Source organism: Sparus aurata, chromosome 2, assembly GCF_900880675.1.
Source record: "Sparus aurata chromosome 2, fSpaAur1.1, whole genome shotgun sequence".
NCBI lineage: Eukaryota > Metazoa > Chordata > Actinopteri > Spariformes > Sparidae > Sparus > Sparus aurata.
In genome coordinates, this window is record NC_044188.1 from 25,436,792 (window position 1) to 25,461,674 (window position 24,883).

The 24,883-nt window shown below is 44.5% G+C and overlaps 2 protein-coding genes and 1 long non-coding RNA gene across 4 annotated transcripts in view; 2 read left to right on the plus strand and 1 right to left on the minus strand.

Annotated features, from left to right (window-relative positions):
* ssh2a (slingshot protein phosphatase 2a) overlaps nt 1–3,752 on the plus strand; it is a 33,269-nt gene extending 29,517 nt beyond the window's left edge. For both annotated transcript variants that reach the window (XM_030392144.1, XM_030392135.1), the window contains 2 exons: nt 71–1,004; nt 1,568–3,752. In XM_030392144.1, the coding sequence (XP_030248004.1) occupies nt 71–1,004; nt 1,568–3,184 (2,551 nt within the window). In that variant the 3' untranslated portion in view covers nt 3,185–3,752. The remainder of the gene's footprint in view (nt 1–70; nt 1,005–1,567) is intronic.
* Nucleotides 3,753–5,254: 1,502 nt separating this feature from the next.
* The window catches only part of ankrd13b (ankyrin repeat domain 13B), a 49,164-nt gene continuing 29,535 nt past the window's right edge, over nt 5,255–24,883 (minus strand). Inside the window, exons 7-15 of the mRNA XM_030392156.1 lie at nt 22,869–22,935; nt 21,066–21,147; nt 18,201–18,265; nt 15,978–16,114; nt 14,093–14,250; nt 13,634–13,822; nt 12,849–13,012; nt 9,345–9,421; nt 5,255–7,231 (exon numbers count right to left, since the gene is read on the minus strand). Coding sequence (XP_030248016.1) covers nt 7,030–7,231; nt 9,345–9,421; nt 12,849–13,012; nt 13,634–13,822; nt 14,093–14,250; nt 15,978–16,114; nt 18,201–18,265; nt 21,066–21,147; nt 22,869–22,935 — 1,141 coding nt within the window. The 3' untranslated portion in view covers nt 5,255–7,029. The remainder of the gene's footprint in view (nt 7,232–9,344; nt 9,422–12,848; nt 13,013–13,633; nt 13,823–14,092; nt 14,251–15,977; nt 16,115–18,200; nt 18,266–21,065; nt 21,148–22,868; nt 22,936–24,883) is intronic.
* On the plus strand, nt 7,241–21,455 carry LOC115566330 (uncharacterized). The gene is made up of 5 exons (XR_003980974.1): nt 7,241–7,272; nt 9,308–9,472; nt 19,607–19,745; nt 20,795–20,868; nt 21,097–21,455. It is a non-coding gene; the product is annotated as an uncharacterized LOC115566330 (long non-coding RNA).

Here is a 24,883-nt window from a genome sequence, read left to right on the forward strand (position 1 = left end):
TACAATCTGTGTGTCCGTTACGGGGGCATTTTGGCTCTAACAAACTCTCATTGTTCTTTTGCTTCCACAGCAAACAAAGGCATAATAAGCTATGGCGCTCCCACTCTGATAGCGACCTATCAGATCGCCCAGAGTCCATGTGTAAGGCCTCCTCTCACTCTCTGGGCCGCTCCGACTCTCACAACAACAACACTTCCTCCCCTTCCTTACATCACTTCCTGGGCGTGGCCGTGCTGCAAGCGCTCGCAGCTGATCCCGAAGACTCTGCCAAAACAAACACCCCACACACCAATGACTCACGCGTGGACTCCAACGGTGTGTGTGACTCACCAGGTCAGGAGGAGGTCGGATCAGACTGTGGAGAGCCCCTCCTGCTGCCCCTTCCCAGACCCCGTGCAGCCACTGTAGTCCCAGAGGAGAGACTGGACAATTCAGCCAGTGTGGCTGTCACTGTGCCTGTCGCTCTGCCCCACCCTCCACCTTCACTCCACATATTACCTCCTACTCCTGAGCTCCAGCGGGCTCACCGGGGTCCTCCTACACATCTGTCCATTTCAGTGCCCAAACACAAACCCCTGGAGCTCTCCCTCAATTTGCCCGAGCGTAGCAGCTCAGAAGAAGTCTCTCCTCTCACTCTGGGGTCCACCGACTCGGACGTAATCGACCGAACGCTATCAGATTCAACAAGCAGCAAACTAAGCCCCCTCAGCCCTGTTAACACTCCCCTCCCCCTGGGTCTTCCCCTTGCCCCCAGCGATGACAACAACAACCCCAGTGAGTTACAGATATGCGGTGCCTTGGAAAGCCGCGGCGATGCCGACGGCTCGTCCAACCACAGCGCGGACAGCATTGACTTCTTCAGCGCCAGGGAGAAGTTTCTGGGCCTGGCCCAAGATGGCAGATCCCGGACGCTTTCTGAGCAAGCACAGCAAAGGACGCCTCTGTCACTCGATGAAGACGAGGAGGTTACGGAAGATGAGGAGCAAGGGTACGGGACGAGTCAGGTACGGGATCATTCAGCCTCATCAAAAAAAATCACAAATATACATCGTCCGCGATTTGGATATCGCACTTTTTGATCACTATTTGATTTAGGCATGATAGGTGTGTGTGTGTGCATGTTATGGGTGGCTGACATATTAATGTATATTTACGCTGTGCATTTATGTGTTTTACTGTAAAGCACATTGAGTTCAATAGTATATTAAAGCCGCAGCACAAATAGAATTGACTTGACTTGAACTGTGCTTATCGGACTGTAACTGATTTTACCAGAAACTTTCAGTAAGGACTACAATGTAGGAAATGAACTGAGCCACACTGAATCTCTATAAATCATAGTGACACCTGCTGGATGATGAGAGAATAGTCTAGATGATATTGGTACATTTTTCACTTTTGTGTTTGTTGAGTGTTTGTTTATATTGAGTAAAAAGAAGATATTTATACAAATCATTACTTGCAGTAAAGGGAAGACTATCTCTGTGTCACACATATGCTATCAGTACAGAAATGACACAAGACTATAACTAATGTTATTGTCACATGTCTCTTTTCATGTCCACAGCCTGAAGACAGTAATCCCCCTCACCATGACAACGGCGTTTCAGTCCGCCATATTGTCACAGAGATTGAAGCCATATGCCACCCAGCCTCCTGCCTTTCCACTCCCTCCTCTGCATCACTCCCTCCATCCTCCCATAGCCCTCAGCTTATCCGACCAGAGCATACGATGGAGGCGGATACTTCTGAAGCCACTCACGGCTCTTTAACCCCACCTTCACACCCGCAGTCGCCCTCCGTGCTGCCGTGCGATTTGCCGATGGGCTCGGTGCGGCGAGCCACCGAGCAGCTGGAGCAGAAGCTGCGGCAGGAGATGGAGATGGCCGTGTGTCAGCGATCTCCCCTCCATTCCCCCAGCGCTGAACACCCTCCTGTCAGATTGTCCCCGACTGCCGAACATCCTGCCCCTCGCTTCCCTCACAACTCCACAGAACAAAGGATCACTCAGGGAGAGACCGTGGCTGTATGCGCTGAGTCAAAAGACGAAGAGAAGCAGACAGGGTCACAAACACAGCTTCACAGACTCACCTCCTCAGGCACAGACAACCTCCCGGACCCTTCATGCTCCCCTGACTCAAATATCAGCCCGGTCTCTGGTGCTATACCTACCATTGATAGCCATATGCTGACATCATCACTGGCCTCTGCTAGTCAGTTAGAAGAATCATCTCTAGATACCTCAGCCCAGTCCCAAAGACAGAGACAGCTCCACAGCCAAAAGCAGCAGTGTCAGACCCTGCCTCAGGCCTGCTCAAACCAAATGACTGTGGATGGGGTGACAGTGCGGGAGTCAGAGACTGATGAGATGCTGGAGTCCAGTTCCCCAGGAGGGCGAGGGGGCTGTGGCCCTGACTGTGAGGCCCAGAGCAGGCTGGCTCGTGGCAGCCAGGAGCTGGAGAGGATTCAGCAGACACTGAGAGAACTGCAGGCTTTCCTCCACGAGGGCGTCGGTCTGGAGACAACAGATAGCCAAGACCAGGAACTAGGGCAGCCTCAGGGGCTGAGAGACGGTATGGACACTGAGCCGGGGCCTTGTAAAGGGGCCAGTTCTGAACAGACCCCTTCAGGCGTGGAAGTAGGGCAGAGGCTCAGAGAGAGACAAGATGGGAAGAGTTTTGCGGAGTCTGCGGGATGGCACAGAGCCATGGAGCTGGAGGCTCGAATCCGCCAGGCAGGCCTCACCCCCCCTTCTCTCATGAAGCGGTCGGCCTCTTTGGCTAAGCTGGACTGTCTGGAGCTGTCGGCCAACGACCTCAGCGACTTGGACCTGAGGCCGCACACCAGGACGATATCATCACACTCCCAGGACTCTTTCCCCACATCCCTTTCTCACCATGATGACACCTGGAAGAAGCAGAAAGTTTTGACTCAAAACACTCGCGTCAAAAAGAACGGTTTGGGCGGGGGCGTGAACGAGTCGTCCTCGTCTCCGTCCCTCTGCCTCTCCTCCATCCCTCATTGTCATCCAGGAGGTGACACGGGTGAGAGGGAGGAGCCAGACGGTGGCGGGAGTGGCACGGCCACCGCCGCACGTCAGCAGGGGAGGGGACACTCATCGAGACGTTCTCGCAAAGCCGAGAAGAAGCAGCGAGCTGTCACTGTGCTATACAATACCATGTAACCTCAGTGCAATGGACTGGAATGGACACGACTGGAGCTGCGCAGATGTGTCAGAGCGGCTGCATGATGTGTGTGAATGTGTAGTAAGTAAACCGTAGACCTTGTGTAACATCCGATGTATGCATAGTGTGTAAGATTTGAATGGTGATCATATGTTAGCATGTAAACCACTGGATGTGTTGTTTCAACTGGAGTTCAGGTTTGTATGTACACTAATGAAATATGAATGTCCAAAGTCAGACTTTTTTTAAGAGGCGTTTGTTTTCAGTGTTTGACCCCCCGTTGCCTGTTTAGAGTTTCTAAAACTACGAGAGGGGCTATTTTCTCCAAACATGCACTTTACTATTTAGATTATGTTTCTTTTTCATTTGTTTCTTACCCCGGGGAGGATTCTTTTGCACTGTTCTCAGTCGACTGGTCTCTGTATGCGTGTTTTTGTGTTCAAGATGGACAGACATGTCTTTATTCAGATTTTTAATTAAACCAGGGCAAAGCTGATATCTTGTTTTTTTATTATTTTATTCAGTGCTTTAGCAGTAAATAAATATGATAAGTTTGTTTTGAATGCAGTTACTATGTTTCGGTCATTCATCAAATCTCTCTCACACACACACACACACACACACACTTGAGGAGAGAAAAACAAGGTGATTATGAACCACAGATGCCAAAGTCTTAACAAATTCATCGTTGGCTTTACTGCCACCTGCTGGTCAGTCAGAGAACAACGGTTCACACGTCTCCTCCGGCACTAGTGAAGGTGGGACAGAATGTGAAATGTGGCCAAAGATAACCAACCACACACCCAAATTTGACATTTTAATGGGTAAAAATCAAGCTCATTGTTGTTATTATTGATGGAAATACTTTCTGTCATTTTTAACTGAAAGTGTCTGTTCCCTTGATCAAGTCAATCCTGTCTCCTCAGGGGAAACGATCTCCATCACTGCTCCGTGCAGCTTATTTCAGGCTGACATTTTACCTACTGTTTCATGTGGGTAATTAAATACTGAGATATAGGCCACCGGGGCCCCTGCTGAGACACACACACACACACACACACATGCACAGATTAGATAGCAGCTCTGACCAGCAAAGAATGACATTAAAGGACTTCACCAGACGAGGGGGGGAAAAATATCAGGCAATAAAAAGACATCAAACACACAAGCTTTTTTTTTTTTTTTTCAATTTTCTCTTTCCTGTGTTTGAGTGTAAAGGCTATGCTGGTCTGAGTGAATCAAGAGGAAAGCCAAGATCCCTTGATGATTTCACCAATTAAATCCACTTCAGTAGACAGAGCAGATGGGTTAAAGCGAGGCTCTTTTTTTTTTTAAATACGCTGTGTGTTCCAAATTGAACTGTCATGAACGGTGAAATAGTGAGGGATAAAACCAGCGGAGCAGAAGAGGGAGGGTTACAGCCGGTGTGTGTCTCCTCGTGTGCCGCGGCTGTGATTGGCATCATCCCTCTTTGCATACTGATGCTCAGCGTCTCTGACAGACACGCACACACCTTGTTTTGTGTCTTGGGGGGGGGGGCGGGCTCTTTACAAATTCACTTCACACGCGCCTGCAGCCCGTAGTCCTGATGTCTGGCTGAGTCAGGGCCGTGGAGAAGTTGTGGCTGCTGATTCACTTGGAAATTCTTTTCATTTTCTCTGTTCCCTTTCTCTCCAACCCATCACCAAAGCGCAGAGAGCAGCCCTTGGTGGTATTTCTTGAAGGGTTTAGAGTCTTTAAGCTGTCCCCTTTCCTCCCTGTCAAGCCTAAAATAACTACAGGCAAAAAGCCCCTTGGATCCGGCTGAGGCGTTGGGAATCCGTGTCACAGGGAGGATGATGGAGGCGGGAGCTGCTAAAAACAGATCAGCTCTCGCTGGCGCCACGCGACGCTGCAGCTCTGCCTATCTCGTGAGAAATTAATTGCTTTTGTCACCGTCGTTCACTGGAGACGGCCAGAGAACTTAACTTACAGCGGGGAGAGCTGCAGGTGTAGCTCCGTGTGGGGTCAAGTATGTGAAAGCTGTAATTTCCCAAACGCAGACCGAGAAATAAAAACCCACTCATGCATTGCTGCTCCAAAAGATGTTCCTTTATTTGAATCGACATCTCAGCGTACACCATGAAAACATCCTGCTGCATCTCTTTCCCGCAACATTTTTTAAAAAGTAAAAAAACGAGTATTTTTCTTATCAACCAGGCAAAGCTCCAAACTATGAACTGGAGAGGAGGCGGAGGTGGCTCTCCTTGGTTTGTGCTAATATCAAGAGTGTGAAAGTTTTACATTTCTTTCAAAGAAATACTAAAAACAAAGAAAAGGAAAACAAATAATAATAATAAAACAAAAAAACAAGCTGTCCCGGACCATCTTTGCCTCTTGCGACAAAACATGTTTCTCAATGTTTGGCTTGCCTTGAGCCCTGCAATATGAAGTTACATACAATATGAGGGTCAGCAATTGAACCATCTTTTCCAATCCAATAACTGAACGCTCCCACCGTTTTAGATTTGCTTTTGTGTTCAGCACGTCGTGTTGTATGGCCGAGTTGCTATTCGGGGTCCAATAAAGCCTAAAATTGCTGTCACCAGCCTCTGCTGTGATTCTTCCAGGGTACATCTTCCCTCAGAGAGCACAATCTGATATTGCAGGTCTCCGGGCTGGACTCCAGTCGGACAAAATGAACCTCACACGGGTGCAGGCCATGCTGAAATATTGTACACATACCGTACCGTGACTACATAGAAATACAGAAATCATCCGCTCATGTAAGGTGAGGGGATGCAAATATACAAGAAATCTCTTTTAGTAACGTTTTCTATACCACGATCCACTTACGAAACCACTATCATGTCCCTTTGTTCTTTGTGTCACGCTCAAATCCGTTCACAGTCACATACAGGTTAGTCGGTACACTACATCTTCACCACGTCTTCATCACATCTGTGCTCCTGCCGTCTAGCAGCGTAGTTTGTGCTCAAACGCGTCACCTACATCCATTAACAGTCATATATGTGATCCACCCACAAGCTAAGTACAGTACGTCTGGATTTTGTGCAAATCAAATCAAAAGTACCAGTCCGCTTTTTTTTTTTTTTTCCCTTTTTTTTTTGTGTGTGTTATTTTTTTTTAAATTGTTTTCATTAAAAACCGAGGAAGTCTGATGGTTTGTTCGACATTCAACTCAACTTGACCAAGAGGGTGTTTTCCCGCGCTGCTGGTCCTGGTCTGTCACTGCTCCTTTTGCCACAAGATGTTGTTGTTGTTTTTTTTCTTTAAATCACAGTTAAGACTGAAAGCCACACGACTCAGAGGCAAAAGGACCCAGTGAGAGTGTGTGTTAGTGCTGGAGCAGAGAGATGGCCTAACACACTACGTTTTCAGGACAGAAGCTGATCTGTTGACCCCTGTGTGGAGAGCTGGTTTTGAAACGCACACACACGCGCGCACACACACACACACACACACACACACACACACACAAACATTCGAAAATCTTTCATCCAAGGAGGCATTTCTCTGAACTTCTTGTATTGGATGTATTGTTGGTTGTAAACTGGCACTGGTCAAGAAAGTGTGGCACCAGGAAGAGGAATCTGACGTCCCTCCTCAGCCGCATCACCGTATGGCTTCATGGGAAAGGTCTGACTGAGGCGTTGGGAGAGAAAGGAGCGGGGCGATTTGAACGTATGACACCACTGGGATACACTTTTAATTTTCAAGCCGCCTGCAGACTGCAGAGTGTGCTTTTAGTTTTAAAAAGTCGCCCTGTGCTGTCCCTTTTCCTCCCACGTGTCCTCGGTGCAGACCCCTCCCTTTTCGGACGCCCAGCTGGACCACTCGGCGCTCATTTCTCCATGAGTGACAGCTGGATGATGCGCTGGAGCTCCTCCTCCTCCTGCCGCCGCCGAAGCTCCGCCTCTTCCTGCTCCCGGGCTGAGATCTCCATGGCAATGCGCAGCTGCTCGTTGTAGCTGCAGTTGGTGGGCTTCTTCTTGGAGGGGGTGGAGTGGAGGCTGGAGGGCGGGCGGGGCTTGTGCTGGGGGGTCCTGGGGTGAGGAAGAGTGAGGGAGGAAGAGGAGGAACACAGGTTAGATTATGTTATCTTCCTTTCTGGACCAAAAGGTTACAGGCGGTTCTCTAATTTAGTTCCTATTATATTTATGTTCCTTTTACTTTGAAATAATGGTTATAAATAGTTAGCTTTAAGAACTACTTTTGGGTTGCGAGGTTGTGAAAAATGAAGTCATTTTTGCTCATGTTATTCCTCCAAACTGATATGTAAGAATTCGCCACCTGTTGAATTCATACTCAAAAACAAATACTTGGCAGCACGTTACCAGAGTAACGAGCAAACGAGGCAAACAAGCCGCTGTTAGCTAGCTAGCTCAGTTAGCTGTGCAGCTCACAGTCGGGACTGGGAGCTAAGAGCACCGGGGAAGTGTTGGTGCTTGCACGGCTAGCACAGGAGCATTAGGAGGGCACAGACCAGGGCTAGCTCGTGAGCACGCTATACATGCTTTGTAAAATAATATGTAGCTGTCATAATATTAAAATTGTCATTCCTTCACATTCGGTTTTGAACGTTTTCAACAGAAAGTCTTACATAAAGCCCCTTTAAATGAATCTAGAAGACTCCTCCAATGGACCGTTGTCTACAACCAGCTTTCCCCAAGCGAACCCGGTCCAAAGCTGCTGTGCTAGCAGTACCAATACCAACACTTCCATTGCGACTGAGCTACCTGTCCATTATTATAAAATAAGACCCCAATTGCAGTCATAAAGTACATTACTGTTACTATATGAGAGAGAAACAGATATGTGACATTGTTTACGAGTGGTATTATTCTTGACTCTGCTGTCTAAAAGACACCTGGAACACTTTCCATTTTCCTTTAGAGTCGTATCTACCAACAACACAGAGCAGAACGTGAGATTATACATTCAGGCTACCAGCTGGACTGGACCATCACTCAATCTTCATTTTCCAGAGAGATTTCAGGCAGACAGAATTGCATAGTGAAAGCGAAGTTCATAGGGAACCAATCTAAAAGCAGATGGTCTCATTATTTCATAGCCATTACATTGTGCAATCAACATTTGGTTCAAAATGATGAGTGAAATCAAAACTCGGTTCCACTGCCGGTTAAAAGAGTGAAGGGAAATATTTCAGAAGGAGAATTGGTACAAGTTGATCATTTTTGTGAAAATGAGAATGCTTATCTGTTCAATTACGGGGAAAAACTGACATAAATGTACAAACAATGCACAAACCCACTATAAAGATGGCCTTTTAGAACGTGTTACCATCTTTTCCATTCTGGTTCCGTTTGTGTTTTCTTCTCAAATAAATTTTTAGTCCTCCGGGGATTATTTAAGTCTTGCCACAGCACGGACAAGTTGAAATAATTGCACCTTCACCTCAACAAACCTTCATAACCTTTAAAAAAAATACGTATTTTGAAAAGTTTCTACAAAACAGGTCACCACAAAAACTTTCAGGTTCTGTTTTTCATAGGCCTTCAAAAACGTTGCCGACACCCAGTTTCCTCTGACTCTGTGACATCGGTGTAAGTAAATACTGCTATAGAAAGATTGTTTCAGAAGAGGGGAAGACAGGCAGATATGTCTGTCTGTGAAACCATCCACTCATCTACAAATAGGGAAGACTCAAAGAGAAAATATTGTCTAAAGATAACAGGCTAAAGTCAACAGCGGTACGGTCGACTGTGAAAGCAGGAAACTCTCTTATCCTCCAGTCCCTGCACGCTCTCTGTAGACACACACACACACACAGATAGTGCACAGTAGACAAGCGATGAGAAGAGAATAGCAGGATGGATAAGTAGGGGAGGACAGGAATACAGGATGTGAGTCAGGGATAGAGGGAGAGATCTGCAGGATGGAAAAAAACACAATGGAAAAGTAGAAGACACTGAAGAATAACAATACATAACAGAGGAGAGAGGAAGTCTGGGACAATAAGGGTGAAGGACCGGCCGGAAATATCGCCTCCGTCTCGACAGCCATGGAGATTTATGATTTCTTGAGGATTTCAGCACTTTTGAAGATAAAAGTCCCATTCAATTTTAACAACTGAAGCCTTTGTCCAACTTTATCTGCAGCTCCTGGCTGAATGGGATGAAAGAGAAGGAGACTGACCTCTCCAGGCGGCTGGGGTCGCAGGACAGGGGGTGTGTTCCTGGCTTGCTATTGGTCAGCGCCTCCCAGATGGTCACCTGGACACAAAGAGGAGGCCGCACGGGAAGTCAGAGAGCCAGCGGCAGGAAGTGGGTAGACAGAAGCATCACAGATAAACAGATGGTGGAGCATGTAAAACAACACCATCCTCCCTGCAGGGCCTTTTCCTGTTAATGTATGTTTAAGTACCTCTCAGGCAGCACGGAGACAGCCAGCTGGCCTGATTGTGAATTATGAACTGACTGAATGTAAACTAGATTGATCCTGGCCTTGCTTCTGTTGTACACACACCTAATATTAATACCAACAGCTGATCCTGCCATTAATATTGATAAGATTGTGGTACAAATTAAGAATCGCGCCCTGTCGCGGCACGATTAAAACACATCATAACTTCTGTCCCGAGTGTAAAACCGTCGTGACGTCACCCACTAGTTTGTGGACTTTTGAGCCTTCAAGTTTGGCTTTACAGCTGCCACCATCTTGGTTTTTTGGAGGCAGAAGTGACCATATTTGGATGAGAGGGCGGAGCTGGGGAGGATATCCTGAGAAGGTAGCCCCGCCCAAAAGCATACCATGCTTTATCGTCTTTTATTTACTCTAAATTGGGTCATCATTTTCAAAATGAGCATCCTGCTGTGTTAAAGAAGACACGCAACTAGAGACCGAGACTGTAAACTTTAGAAACTGTTTAGTGAGGTAATAAATCAAGCGATTTTTCTCATAAGCTTACATACAATCAATAGAGTTGCCCCCCGCAGGCCCTTGGAAAGATGTAGATTTATGTCTCTTATGAATTGGCCTCACTTTGCAGACCCTGCAGCTCCGTCCATATTTCATACAGTCAGTGATTTGCAATGAAAAATTACTTTCACACAGCACATTTGAAGTCGTCATAGGGTCTATGGTTTTTTTTTCAACAAATTATGTACACTGTACTTTCCATTATTATTTCTAGGTGTATTTTCTACCCAAGGCTGGATTGCAGGCAGGTTTGTTACGTGATTTTACTTGGTAATTTAATTCATTAGAAATTTGTTTGGTAAACAATTAAAAACTGAAATGGGGACGGCCTTTCAGTGGCTCCTGCTTTTTTCCTGAGGTACTGTTCTATAATCTAGTTTTAACACATTTAGATTTAGAATGATTGATTCATTGCAGTTTGCACAGATACAGGACAGTAAAGGTCACTGGCATTCATGTGAAAAAAGGCAAAGAAAGGCAATTAAAGCACCAGCAAAAACACACACTATAAGGGAATGTAAAAAAAAAAAAAATTTCACTATAACTTACTGCACAGTAAACTACTTCAAATTTAAATATTCTTTTACCATTGCAGTGTAATTTGGCCCTGTTCCTACCTGAGAGAGAGACTTGCAGTTTGGTTGAGATCAGTCACATGAAAGTGAATATTTTTGAACCTCACATCTATTATAAAACAGACCTTCTAAGACAAAATGTGGCGTCATTACATTTTGGGGAGCTCGAAATACTCACTGTGCTGACTACCTCACTGTTTCCTTTGTATGCTAATTTTGTATTGCACCAAACTGAGGTTGGACGTTCACACTATCAAGAATCTCTCCTTATTAGAAGCCGGCAGGTCTGATTTCGTAGCTTGGGCAAGTAATTCGGGGTGACAGTCCCTGCCCACGTTATCCTCACAGTGAGGACAGAAAAACCAAACCATCTCCCAGGATTCAACTTCAATAAAGTTGCATGACACTGCAAGTTTCACATTGTGAGATTAAAAGAAACTGTGAATGAACAGTTGGGTATTACAACCACGCGGTGTTTTAGAAGACGGCAGGCCGTACTGTAAGCTCGGGTCGTACAGTAGTTAATGCTGTACAACATGTGGTGTCAGCACCACGCTCCCTCAACACCTGCCCCTGCGTCCGAGTTAGGGGTGTAATTAAAAGTGTCATCACCTTTTTCATCACCGTTTGAAGCGGCGCTACACCAGCTGAGGACAGCGGGCTGCCGAGGATGGTTGTACAAACTACAGCACAAATCCTCGGCTGCAGCCTCCTCTGCATTACCTTCCTGTATCCAAGCTGAGAAAACTCTGAGGATGTTTCTCTGACCTTTCTGACCGAGCCTATTTATACCACTCTCTCTGTAGCTCTGGAAGAGGGCCAAGGACTATCAGGACCTGGATCTGTAGGATTTCAAAACGGCACCTATCCCGAGGCGGTGTTGAATGTAATGGGCCTGGGCGGCACACATTACAGGCAATTTATTCTACTCATTGATTTTACTTCAGTATTGATTGTTTTTTTTATATTTCGCAACTGGTTGCCTTTTTTCCTACTTCAGTATGTCTATTTGTCTTGTCTTGCTCGACTTATTGGTGGATTTACTGCTATAATTTGCTCTGGGTATTTCATAGGGAGAATATGGTGCACCTCAGTTTATACAGCAACGTGTGAATCGTAAAAAAAAACTTCAGGCAAAGCTTTTTTTTTTCAATCTGTGTCCGTGTCGTTGGCTACCCACATGGACACACTGGAAGTTCATATTTACTGGTATGTACAAGTGTGAGAGCCAATTTATTTACACAATCAGAAGTGATGAGATGATTGGCCATTAGTTAAGCCCCTCCCCTGAGCAGTGATTGTCCAACCATTGATTAAACTAACTAGGCATGGCAGGTCTGTCAAGCTTTGGATTTCTAAATATGAGAAAAGCGGGTGCATGTGGCTGTGGCAGAGAGATACTCAGCATTTAGAGAGTTTTTCACAAAAACATAGGAGAAGAATTGATTAAAGGTCTAACGTGCGGGATTTTGATAGGATTTACTGGCACAGAATTGCTTTCATTAGTCAATCATCACCTGAAAGACTCATCACTGGGTCCTGTTCATTCCCCTGAAAGCTGCTCCGTGGCACATGGCGACAAAAAAGCTCGACTTCCTGGATATAAAATGACCTGGATCTTACGCAGTGTGAAATTGTGATGAAATGATCTGATCACGCTTGAGGTACTATAGGCTAGCACTGTAGCTTGACACTGTAAGACATAACAATTCAGTTGTTATTCCCAGGCCTTCTACTAGTGAGGATGCTGACGATTTAAGAACCATTTAAGAACCCCTTTTAAAACGCATTTTTAAAGGAGTCGGGTCGAAGCAGCCGGAGGGAGATTTTCCAAGCCACTCGTTAGGCTAATTAGCCTCATAGCCATATCCGACTGAGCTTCCAACAGAAGTCGTGGCTTCAGCTGGGAACGTTAATGAACAGCAGCTCCAATCCTCTGTCTGAAATCATTATTGCAAAAGTTATTATTATCACTGTGAACTGCGCATGTGCCATGTGAGGATTGACAGCCTGACAGATGTGGCAATAACCTCGGGGACGGGGACTAACAGTCACTTAAACGAGTTCTTTTTTAAAGGTGTCTGACTGGTGTTTCCTTCATGTCAGAACAGAAGATCATCTGCCAGGAGAGTCACAGTCCGCCCACCTGATCATATTCGGAGCCGGCCTCCAGCAGACTCTGCTGTATGGCGAACTGCAGCAGGTCCTCCTCCTCCTCCCTCATGCTGTCTCTCTGCTTGCCTCCTAGCATGGTGTATCCAGGCGGGGCCTCAAACACACACGGGGGAATCTCTCCGGCTCGGCACGACACTGCAGCACACGGGGGGGGGGGAAGGTAAAGGGCAAGAGACGGGAAGGAGTGTTACCTAATAGTGTAGGAGATCGTACCGGACTGAAGGAGAAGAACAGGAGAGGGAAAACAGAAGAGCGTCTGCTGAGTGAAAAGAAGCGAAATCCGGATAAAAACAAGCTGCATCGGTCAATTTCTCCGGCATTTTATGGTTGCCAGATATTCTGAACCACCCGGCTGTGCGTGTTTTCACAGGACTATAACTCAGTGGACTTCTGCGAGATAGAATCAAGGATTTCCACAGCGGTTCCTTCTGAGCGGTCACACAATAAATCATATCTCCCCTCCGCATGGCTGCAGATTTAAAGCGGGCCTGTTGGGATTCTGATCAAGTGTTAGGATGATGAAAGTGAGACATAATCTCACACACGACACAGAGAAACACAACCTTCCATCCGACATAAGTGATAAACACTGCTCATAACTCTATTAGGCGACTGTAAACCCTGCCTAGAGTGAAGTATGGGCCACATTCTGCAGTAAATGTTCATGAAGCCCTTTCTCAGCTGAAGCAGAAGATGTAAGAAAAGAAGACACTGTAATAAAGTAGAAAAAAACAATGTTTGGGAGTGTGTTCTCACTGGTGGAGCTGGAGCTGGAGACACTGGAGGAGTCACTGCCCGGAGATGGGGTGTCTGTCCTCGGGGCGTCCCTCTGTCCCTCCCCCTCCACCGCCACTTCGTTGTCGGTGCGGGCGCCTGTCCCCTCCTCGCAGCCGTTCAGGTTGCTGAAGGTGATCCTGGCGTTCAGGATGTGGTAGAGAGGGATCTCTGCGGGGAGGGAAGATGCCATTTTGCATTGTTATATTGTTATATTGTTATCAGTTAACTTCACGTGGCTCTTCATCAGTCTCATCATCCAGTTAACCATGTGTGACCTCGTATCAATCCCTTTTTCGTCTTCGTCCCCAGGTCTTCATTTCTTTCCAATCCGTCTCCGCGTCTGTTTACTCACTTTTCATTCTCCAATCATCCCCTTTATTTAACCAGCCGTCACCTTAACCTCCCCCCCGCCATCAATCTCACTCTCCCAGCCCTCACCGATCTTGATGGGGAAGCCAGGCGGCAAGCGCAGAGTAATGAAGTCACGCAGTTTAGCGAACAGGGCGTTCGAGATCGCCATGAGATCGATGATAGGCACCACTTGTTCTGCCAGGGACAGGGGGTGGGACTCACACAACCACAGCTTGGCTTTAAACCTGGAAACAGAAGAAGCAGACACGACAGTTGTTTAATGAATATTACCAAATAGAAGTCTTATTGAAGCATAATTGAATCCATTAAGGTCTCTGTTGAATTAACTTATTGTGTCGCCAGCGGTACACAAAGACATCGATTGCATCAGCTAAACACTGACCGACCGCAAGCTGCTGAGTCGTGTTCAGTCTGAGGCCAATCAATGCTGAAATTCGAAATTGTCCGATAATGAACACAGAATTGAGAGGCAGCCCTGAAACCTCACTGAAATGCTTCATCCTCATGATGTCCCGTCAGTTTTTATTAAGTGCCACAGGACAATGAAGCTCAGCGAAGAGCCTGTTAGAGGAACACAGGACAGAAGACGGACGGCGGGCTGGCAGGTGGATGACAGAGGCAGTTAGTATTTTTGCACATCTTATTCCCTCATCTCGATATCAAGGGGTTTTATGAATGGTTAGATGCCTGAAGTGAGGTCTGTGGTTTACACAAGCTTAAAATATTTTCATGATTTCTTCTCCAACATAAAATTCGGCAGTAAATAGCCCACACCTGAGTTATAAAGCTCTTGCGTGTCTTAAAAAACGTGATTGTGACCAAGTGGCTAATGAGACTACAGAGGGTGTCGGGGACACTAAAAGCCATCAGGCCGAACACTGAGGCTCGTCTGCTCCGATCTTTACAGGCCAGCGTTGCTTGAGAGCTATTCTAACTCAAGCTTTACTGGAAGGTTGATCAGTCCATAGCAAAGTGTGTATCGTACGGTGTAGTAGGGACACTTAGCGGTGGTGACACTGAAGTCGCGTGACTGCGATGTAATTTGTTCATAATCTAGCTGTTGACGTCTGTGTTTATCTGTGAAGATTATCTTGCAGAACAAAATACTTAAAGCTGCAGTATGCAAGAATTTTAGTTTAAAACTTAAAAAAAAAAAAAAAGTATCTACAGAATGTGAAGAACTAGCAGTTTGGATTATTTATTGACGATGTCTAAGTATTGGTTTGGTACTTCGAGAAGTGATTGCTCAAATTCCCCAGTACTTTGAGTACCCAGCCTGGTGGCCAATTCTTAAATATTGCACCTTAAAGAATCATAAACTTGTGTTTGCTGCAGACCTTATTTTCTACAACTCCATTCAAATTCGAATCTATTCAAAAAATCCAATAGGCTTTTTGTTAAGGGAACCAATGGCGATAACTTCCAGGGTAGCCTATAAAAGTCATCCCTGCAGCACTCACACTGAAAACCAGGATCATTAGCTACATTGAAAAAACAATAACATAAACAGCAAAAGCTTCAGGTTATCTTGAGAGACACTACAGGGCTCCCACGTTTCACTTTCTGTTACGCTTCATTTGGTGCTATAGTCAAGAACAGATGATCTGTCAGCAGTCTGGATAATAACTCTCCACCAGCTTTGCAGGAATCTCCTCCACAAGTGTGTGTGTGTGTGTGTGTGTGTGTATGTGTTTCCATCACTATTACTTGTCCATGTTCCACCTCAGGATCTTGGTGGTCAGCTGTCATGGATGGCTGATTTTGACTCTGCCAGCATGTGGGTAAGTGTGTGTGTGTGTGTGTGTGTGTGTGTGGGTGGGTGCGTGCGTGTGTGTCTGCCTGTCTATTCTCTGTCCATCAGTTTGTCAGCTCTGTCACTTGGCGGTGAGTTTGGAGGGCGACTTCACTGGACGCATGGCTGCCTGTCTGTTCTCCTGTCTGTCTATTTCACCTCTGGGTCTTGGTGGTGAGCTGGCACGGGTGGCCGATGTCCCTCTGAGTTGGTGACGAGCCGGGGTTGAAATATTCCTCGGCGGTTAGCGCAGCGGGGTTGGTCACTGCGGGACACGACATCTGGGTCACCAGGGCCTGCGGAGAGCAAAAACTAAATTATAAAAACTCCTGATGTGACCGTACGTCGCCATTTTAGATATCCTTGAGATTTTACTGATCCACCTTAAACAACGACTTTCGAGGGTCAAAGTGATTGTTCATCAATAGCAGTGACGCAATCAGTTCTTCACCAAGTGCGAAAATGACTGGCTTTTAAAAGTCTTTGCTGTTAGTGACGTTAAGTAAAAAAAAAAAAAAAAAAAACACCTACTGAGGTTTCAAGGCTTTCCTCTTACCTACTGACATTTTCAACAGCTCAGTGAAAGAAAAATGTGAGAACAAATGACAAAGCAGTTTTCTTATTCGGGCATTCTGCATCATTACAGCTGATGCGTCTGTTAGTTCACTGCTCTAATTAGTAGCTCACTGTCACCTGTTAAGTATGACTTTAGTAAACCTGTCAAACGCAAGCCGCCATTACTGGAGGAGAGTTGAAGATGCCAAAGACTTGCGAAACTGAAGATAAAATACACTGACGTCGTTGAATTTCCATACAGATGCAGTCAGTTCATCACAACCAATGTGTGTAGGGTTTTACAGCTGCATAGAATGAAAGGTGGGGTGTGCGTCTAACATCGGGAAGAGCAGAGACGACAGTGAGGGGGAATAAGTGAAAAGACAGAATACAGAATGAGGAGAAGGGGGGAGGTATGAGTCATAGAGGCTCTCCAGCAGAAACAAATTAAAAAAACATAATCAATATTTGAAAGCAGGTTGGAGCCTCTGAGTTACTGTTTAACTCCGCAGGCATGCTCTGCTGTTGACACAGCACACTCTCACACTCACACACAACGAGTTGAGGCCACGGTGATGATGCTAATACTGAAGATGATAATTTACTGACAAGGGAAACTATTAGACAACACTTTGTTTTACAGTCTAGCACTGTCACTGTCAATAAATATTCTGCTCACTGTACATGATCTGTCTACAAATCCTGCATGCTGTATATGATGTGCATATACATACATGTATACATGCATATAATGTATAAAATCAGTCCTATCTGTGTATATCTATTTCTCTATTTCTCTGCAGCACTGTCGCTTGTTTACACTACAGAAAAGCTGACTTGCATAAATATTTAATGGTGTTGGCCATGGTGCTCCGAAAGCAAAGTTCAAGTAAAAATGGTGATTCAGTCATAATCTCCTCACCCCCATGCCGATGGAAAGTCAGGTGAAGTTTTATGGTCCACGAAACATTTCTGGAGTGTACGGGCAAAATAGCGCTGCAGCATTCTCCTGAACAGCTGAGGTAGATGGGGACTTGTTTTAAAACGTAAAAAAAAACAACCCAAAAAACGAAAGATCCCAAATTGATGTGAAGGCCATTATTTACACCCTCAAAACTAGATTGAGCTTCTGCACCCGCTTCAGACAGGATATGCGCTATCACCGTTACCTGAGCAAAGATTAGGCCTTTAAAAAGGGTGTAAATAAGGCGAAGCAAGGTAAGGCAATTTGATTTGTATAGCACATAAATAACATCTATTCAAATCAATTTGGGATCTCAGGGCTTCTGGATGCTTGGATTATAGTGGACGAGCTATATGGAGTCTTCTGATATTTCTTGTTCGGTGGGGTTCAGTTGTTTTTTTTGTTTTTCTCCCCAACAGTATGGAGTTTAATAGACAAGGACAACATTTGTATATTTGGGCGAACCTTTCCTTTAATAAACTGTTTACACACTGTGTATATATATATATATATATATATATATATATATATATATATATATTTATAATTTTGTTTGACATATTTTTGTACCATTTGATCATTCCTAATATGTTCAGTTTTTCCAGTCCTTGCTTCTAGCTATATGTCTTCCCGTGTAAGTACACTGAGAGGAATATAAAACATGAGTTAAAAGCTGTTTCGGACTCTCATCTCATCAAGTCCAATCACAACATCAGCACCAGAGCCCATTAATCACGGCTGTTACCATGACCACCATGTTCTTTTCATTATTAGATTGAGTTTTTTTTAAGGATTTACCCATCGAAAAAAGTCAATGCAATCCTCCATTTATAGATAATCCTCTAAATAAAGTGTCCACTCACCCCGTTGTTAGGCCCCATGTGTTGCTCAGCAATCCCAAGGAAGTTCTGCAGTGGAGTCTTCCCACCTGCTCGGAGACAGACAGCGATGAGTTACACCGGAAATATGAGGTTACACAATCACAATGTACGAACTCAAACTGTGCTGTGAGTCTGAGTTTTTTGGAAACTCTCTTCAGTTTAAGTACCTGGCAGAGCACCCAGAGCTGGCTTGAGTTGGTGCTTGTTTATCAAGAGATGATGACGGATGGGCTCATTCATCTCCACGGCAACTGTCTGCCGTGTCATTTCGCTCCACAGTGTTTTCCTCAGGATAACTTATTGAATTATATCAGTGTTTTATGTTTGTGGTCTTATCATCCTCTAATAGCCAACAGGAAATGAACAGAACCAAACTGTTCTGAAATAAATTAAACTGAAGAAAATGTATGCTTGAATACCTTCTAAATATCAGAAGAGTTGGGTGAAATTAGAAGCAATATACATTTATGAAAATAGCAACATTTGAAAGGCAGTACTAAAGATATTTATACTGTGTCTGTCTGGACCCGAAACATTGTCTTTCTTCAGATGAAACTACACTACAGTCCACATTGCATTCAAAACATGAATCTAAAGTTTTTTTTTAAACAGCTATGTGATGAAAAGCTACTGGGCTCCTCTGACATCAGCAGTAAAAGAAGAAAAGTGTGTACAGGTCTTGGGGAGTACTACTGTGTATGTGAAAAAAGTAGTGTAAAGCATTTTGCATCAGACTTTCAGACTTAAACTGTACAGTTTTGATTTGATTTCTTATTCCTCTTCAAACTCTGGTACCTACATTTCCCAAGAGGCAAATTAGTCATTGAGTGACATCACTGTTCATCATTATTATTACTTAATGTATATCACAATTGCAGTAGTACCCTCCAAGACCTGGACCACACTTTAATGTGTTGAATTGGTGGAGTTACCCTTTAAAGTTGCATATGAAATACCCTGTTTGGAACAATAACTTGCATCTGAAATGTTTTTTTGTTCAACGCAGTTACAAAATCTGTTTAAAACTCTTTAAAACTCATCTACCCCCTCGCTCCTTCACTGCAACACCCAGAGTCTATGAATATGTAAATATTGTTCATTTCAGAGGCTTAATTGTCAGGCACTTCTTCACTAAAAAGGCAATTTTCAGAGTATGTGCAGATAACAGATGACTTTGAAAACAGTCTTCTGGTGTCAAACTGTGCACATAAATCATTCTGCAGAGTAAAGGTCCAACACCCAGGTGAAAGAACAACAGTCACAACAAACATCTGCCCAATAAATTATTGGGCCTCAACGACTTAAAAAGTGCAGCATCTAGGCACTCCAGTACAGTAGGTGGCAGCATGCTTATCTAACATTGGTTTGCATTTTGTCGATAAACACAGAGAAGAAGAAAAAGAAGGGCAGCACACTGCTGACACGCTCAAACTGCTGCACCTGGATAAACGCCATGTAGGCTAGAGAGCCAAACAATATTAAATCATCCATTTTTGCTGACTACATCTGAGCCTTCCTCACACTCAGGTAAGAACAACCTACAGGTTATATCTGTATTGACTGCAACGAATCATATTGGGCATAACAATAGATAAGACACTTCTTAAATGGAGGAGGACTTTTAAGTCCCTCAGAAGTTGTGTCAGATCTAAAGTGTCTCTCTACAACATTAAGAATTCATAACTAAAACAGTAACAATCAAAGATCAGAAACTTAGTACAGATAGTAGTACAAATTTTCACACTCTCAACAACTGACAATCGACTTAATTGGGACTGACTGTGTCGGTTGATTTGATTGATAGTAACAAAACAAACCCACCGGTCATCATCACATTTTGATTTATATGCTGCTGAGTCCTGATTGGTTCACGGTGCGTGACATCACCTTTTTCCACCTGAGCCATGCCCACTTCAAAACAGTGAGAAAATCACAAACACATAAATCTAAACTGTTTTCTGTCACTAAAGCAACGCAGGATCCCATCATACAGTTGAAAAACCCACAGTGATGACACCCTTTATAGTCAGAGTGCATAGGGATACTAACAACTGCAGCCTATTTAGACATGACAGAGAGATGAGCAGTGAAGAAAACATGAGCAGCTTCTCAGTGTGTGGCTTCGTACTCTCAGACACGACTGGTGCTGTAGTCTTCCTCACTAACCAGATTAGAGCTAAAAGCAATGTGAAGGTTCATCAACTAGGGTTAATGACAGTGCAGTTTATGAGACAAGTGTGCGCATTTTGACCTTCAGCCAGCTGGTCCGTATGCAAGATGCAGTGTGTATGTGTCTCTCTGAGGATATATATAGCACTCAAAGTTTCTTTTTCACCGTGTTAACAAAATGATGAAAAGTAGCGCAAGGGAAGGGCAAACGGAGTGAGTCACTCATTCATGAGTCAGTGTAGCGCTACTAAGAACACTTTCCCCCTGCATATTAGCAGAGTGCAGGTGGGGATTGTGACCTGGGAGAGAGGAGCCCTCAGAGGAGAGGGTGATGGTTGATCCTGGCTGACAGCGACAGTCCAGGGAGGGAAGCCTGCTAATCCTGTTTGATTTATTATCTGAACCAGAAAACGAGATGGAGCCACCGAGTGAACGTTCCGGGCTGTTAGCCGAAGCCTCGGGGTGATCTCATCGAGCTCAGGTGAGGGGGATTACTCATCACTGACTCTTTTAATCAGACATGTCGTACCACTCAGGCTGGGGTTTCCAGCGGCACAGAGGGGATAACGGAGGAAATCAGCTGCTGAGGCTGTGCTGCACCTGCACGTAATGAACACCCTGATGATATCTGGTGCTCATTTGGCAGCGAGGTGCATTTGACAGTATACACTAACTTACCTTTTGTCTTGTTCTTGTTCTGGTCTGACAGATGGTCAGTTCTGGTCCTGGTGATCAGCTCTACGTTGGATGCTGCGTACACCTGAAAAAGGAGGAGACACATCTCTTATGGTCCGTTTGCTCTGGCTTCACTCCCTCATTGTTTGGGACCAATGAACCGAAAATCGACTCATCAGTTTTTCTACCTGGTGTGTAGAAAAGTATTAAAGTGGTAACTGTTCTCTCTGCCATGAAACAGGAAGAGAACGAGCATCAAGTGTCGTTTAAGGAATTTAAGGAAATATTTCACATTTTCTATGTATGAACTGTGCATGAACAACTATGATCCTTCTGTTTCATTGAACTTTTATCAAACTTCAATAAAATAAATCCAAATAGATTTAAATAGGATTTGGGAGAGGTAGTGTTGTATAACTGTGGACACCAGTGGCAGTGATGGAGCAGATTGAGATTCGAGGATTTTCATTTCTGAGAACCCAAACAAAAGCAATATATCATCAATATATCATCAGCTGCTAAAGAGGTTAACCTTTATGATGACAAAGAGGTGATAAAGTAAAAAATTGATATGTTGAAACTTTACATTTTTAACTTTGGTGTTAACCTTTTTGGTGGTGACCTTATGGTTAGGTTCAGGTGTTAAAATACCTGGTTTTGTCACCACAAACACAGTCCGGATGTCTCCTTAAAATGTGTCAGTGAGGCCAACAGTAGTCTCTCGCTTGGCAGCCGTGTCACAGTTGATATACATGTCACCTAAGATATTGTAGAAATCTTGATATAATACATATAAAATGTACATGTGTTTTGCATAAAGTTGCAATGTTAACATTTAATTCTGAGCAAAAAACTGACTTATTGCTATCTGTTCTTCTACCTACTGAGCATAAGTAAAAGTTAGAATGCCTTGACTTTTAAAGCATAAATATCCAGCGAGTGTTTCCCCCTTTTAAGAAGAAAAGAAAAATACAATTTATCTTTTGTTTTTCTCACTACAGCAAAAATGTACACAGCTGTGACCCAATCAAAACAAGAGTTGTGCGTATCATTGAAACCCTCTGTCCCACTCTGCAGCATACAGGCCGAGATCTTCGAGCGACTGTTCTTAGCAGAATACTGGAATTCCTCACTGGTGATCACGAAAAAGGAAAACAGTGATAAAAAATTGAGCAGGCTGCTGATTCTATGTTTAGGCTGGACGGCGGACGAGTGAAAGGCAGAGCTAAAAAGCGTCTGGGAGGAGAGACGCTCAACAGGAGTTGTCTGTGTATGTTTGTAACTCTAAATCAATGATGCAGAAAATAGATGCTTTTCAGGCAACAGTATTTTACTGTAGAGCCTGTCTGAAGTGCTTTCAAACCACTAGTGACAGATGGTCCTGGGTGTCTGACACTCTTCTCCCATTGATCCCTCCACGAGGTCAAGAAAACAAATAGGGTCAAGGTAATGCGTCTTGCGCGGTGCATAGACTGCTTTTTTCTTTTACTTAATTTTAATAGGCCATCTGGTCTTTTTATGTGCTGATGAATTTTCCTCACCTGGAGGCTAATTCAAGCAAGCAATTGTTGTTACTTAAATATCACCTTAAAATAGCACGTCTCTTTATCCAAAAAGGTAGAGGGTTATGTCCTCAGACGTCCAAAGCAGAGGTTTTAAAATAACTTTAGGAGTGATTCATTCTGGAAATTAAGCCCTCTGAGTGAAGTGGACTTTCAGGAAATATCAAACCGAGCTCCGAGACCAGTGGTTTACTCTGCGCTCTGTGAGAGATCAGCGAGCTGTCTGAGCAGCCCCGTACTCTACCTTGGCTTCATATCCATTCACCGTCTCAGTCTTCTCGCTCCTCCAGCCCAGGATGCCCGTCTTATTCCTGCAATAAAAGATTCAACACATCCCACATGAGCTCTCGGTGGTCTCATCTTCCAGCCAACATACAGTCGCATCACAGTTGGTTCGGATTACTTGTCCTGTCCCAGGCAATCCGCTGATATACATCTGAGAGATACAGTACACTGGTGGGTTAAATCAACCGCCTCCCTTTAGATTGCAAGTCACAGGCCCTGTTTTTTTCTCTGTAATACGCAGGCTGAAAACGTTGCAGCCATGGACCTTGTTTGTCGTCGAAGTAGATCAACGGTTTAGAACATGTAGGTTAGGAGGTTCTTAGAAGCCACGCCTTTGGTCAGAAAATCCATCACCTTGATCAAAACTTTGGAACCTCGTAACATGGTGTATTACATGATAACAGCACCATGATGTTATGCCACCATTGCACCCTAATCCCCTGCTTAGGGATGGCCCAACCAAATACCCGCAAAAGTAGGTACTAGCTGTACGCGTATTTTGTGCTATTGAGCAAATGCTAGCATGCTGTATACTCAACTTAAAACAGTACAGAGACAGTACAGTATATTCAGTGTTTTATCTCATAAATACAGTAAATGGCCTTTCTGAAATTGGTGCCAGCAAAACGTTTCAACGATGAGACACTTGCAATGTTTCCTTTATCAACTTCCATACAGTTATTTACTTCAGAGTCCATAGCACATTTTTTTTTATACTTTCATACAATTGCTTGAATTATAGATAGCCAAAATAGCTAAAACCACTTTGTGAAACACACGATCGTTTAAAGGATATCACCACACAATGAGGCTGAGGAACACTTTGTTAAACTGTTGGAGGTAAACACAGTTGGTTTGAAATGACTGACTCTTGGATGTTTTTATCAAAGCGTCCGTACTTTCATCTGGAACCTAGGGTGTGTGACTCATCTAATGTCAGACAAAAATCATATCTCTGTTTGAGTTCTGAAGTGACATCATAGCTCAATTACCGGGCTGGTCAGTAAACCTTCTCATGCTCGGTATCTCTGCCCTAAGAACAGCAAAACTGCAGCGCTGTAATTTTTTTTGCATGGCTGCGTGAAGACGTATTAACACCGGAGGTGGGTGTCCTGTCGGTGGTGCTTGACAAAGTGGTTTGCTCGAAAGCATCATAAATAGATTATTGGCATGTAGACAGGAGTGCTGACCACGGAAAATGCACAGAGGTGACACTGAGGTACAAGTCTGACAGGGAGATGATTACCCCCCCCGACACCCACCTCTGCCTGCCTGCTCACTTCTCTCTGCCGCTCACCTTGCTTTTTTTTATTTGTTAACATTCACTTCCTGTCTCCAGATCTCTTTCCATAATTTACCTATCTATCACTGTGCCTCTCCGCAGTCTATTTTCCTCCCTTTTTCGGCCTCTGAAACCACCGACTCCCCCTGTTTTTGGCACACATATTGTGCTTTGTCCCCTATAGTCTTGTACTCCATTCATCTTTTTCTCCCTGTTTCTCTTTGCTTGTCTTCCATTTCCCCACTCGCCACTCCCTGTCCCATCCCTTCTCTCTACCTCGCTCTAAATCTCTCCCTCCATCCCCTTTCTTTCCATTGTCTCCCCTCCATCCCTCTCTGTCTAAAACTTCCCTTGTTCTGTCATCCCTCTCTCTTTCTCTCTGTCACATCAGTCTTATCTCACCACCTGACTAGAATGAAATGAGTCCTCTTGTCCTCTGTGCCATGTCCCTCCCTCCTTCTCCCCCCTTTTCCACAGCTTTCCATCTGTAAGTCTATGTCACTTTATGGGCAACTGTGCCATTCATAATACTGCAGAATAAATAGCTCTTAAACTGACTGCACACAGGCCACATGCTCGTCCAGTGTTCTTCTCAATCTTCCTCCAGTCTGCTTATGTCTTCCATGCCTCTCACAAGTCTTTTCGTTCTGCTGTCCGCCCCTCCATCTCCATGTGTATTCGACTGTTGGGCT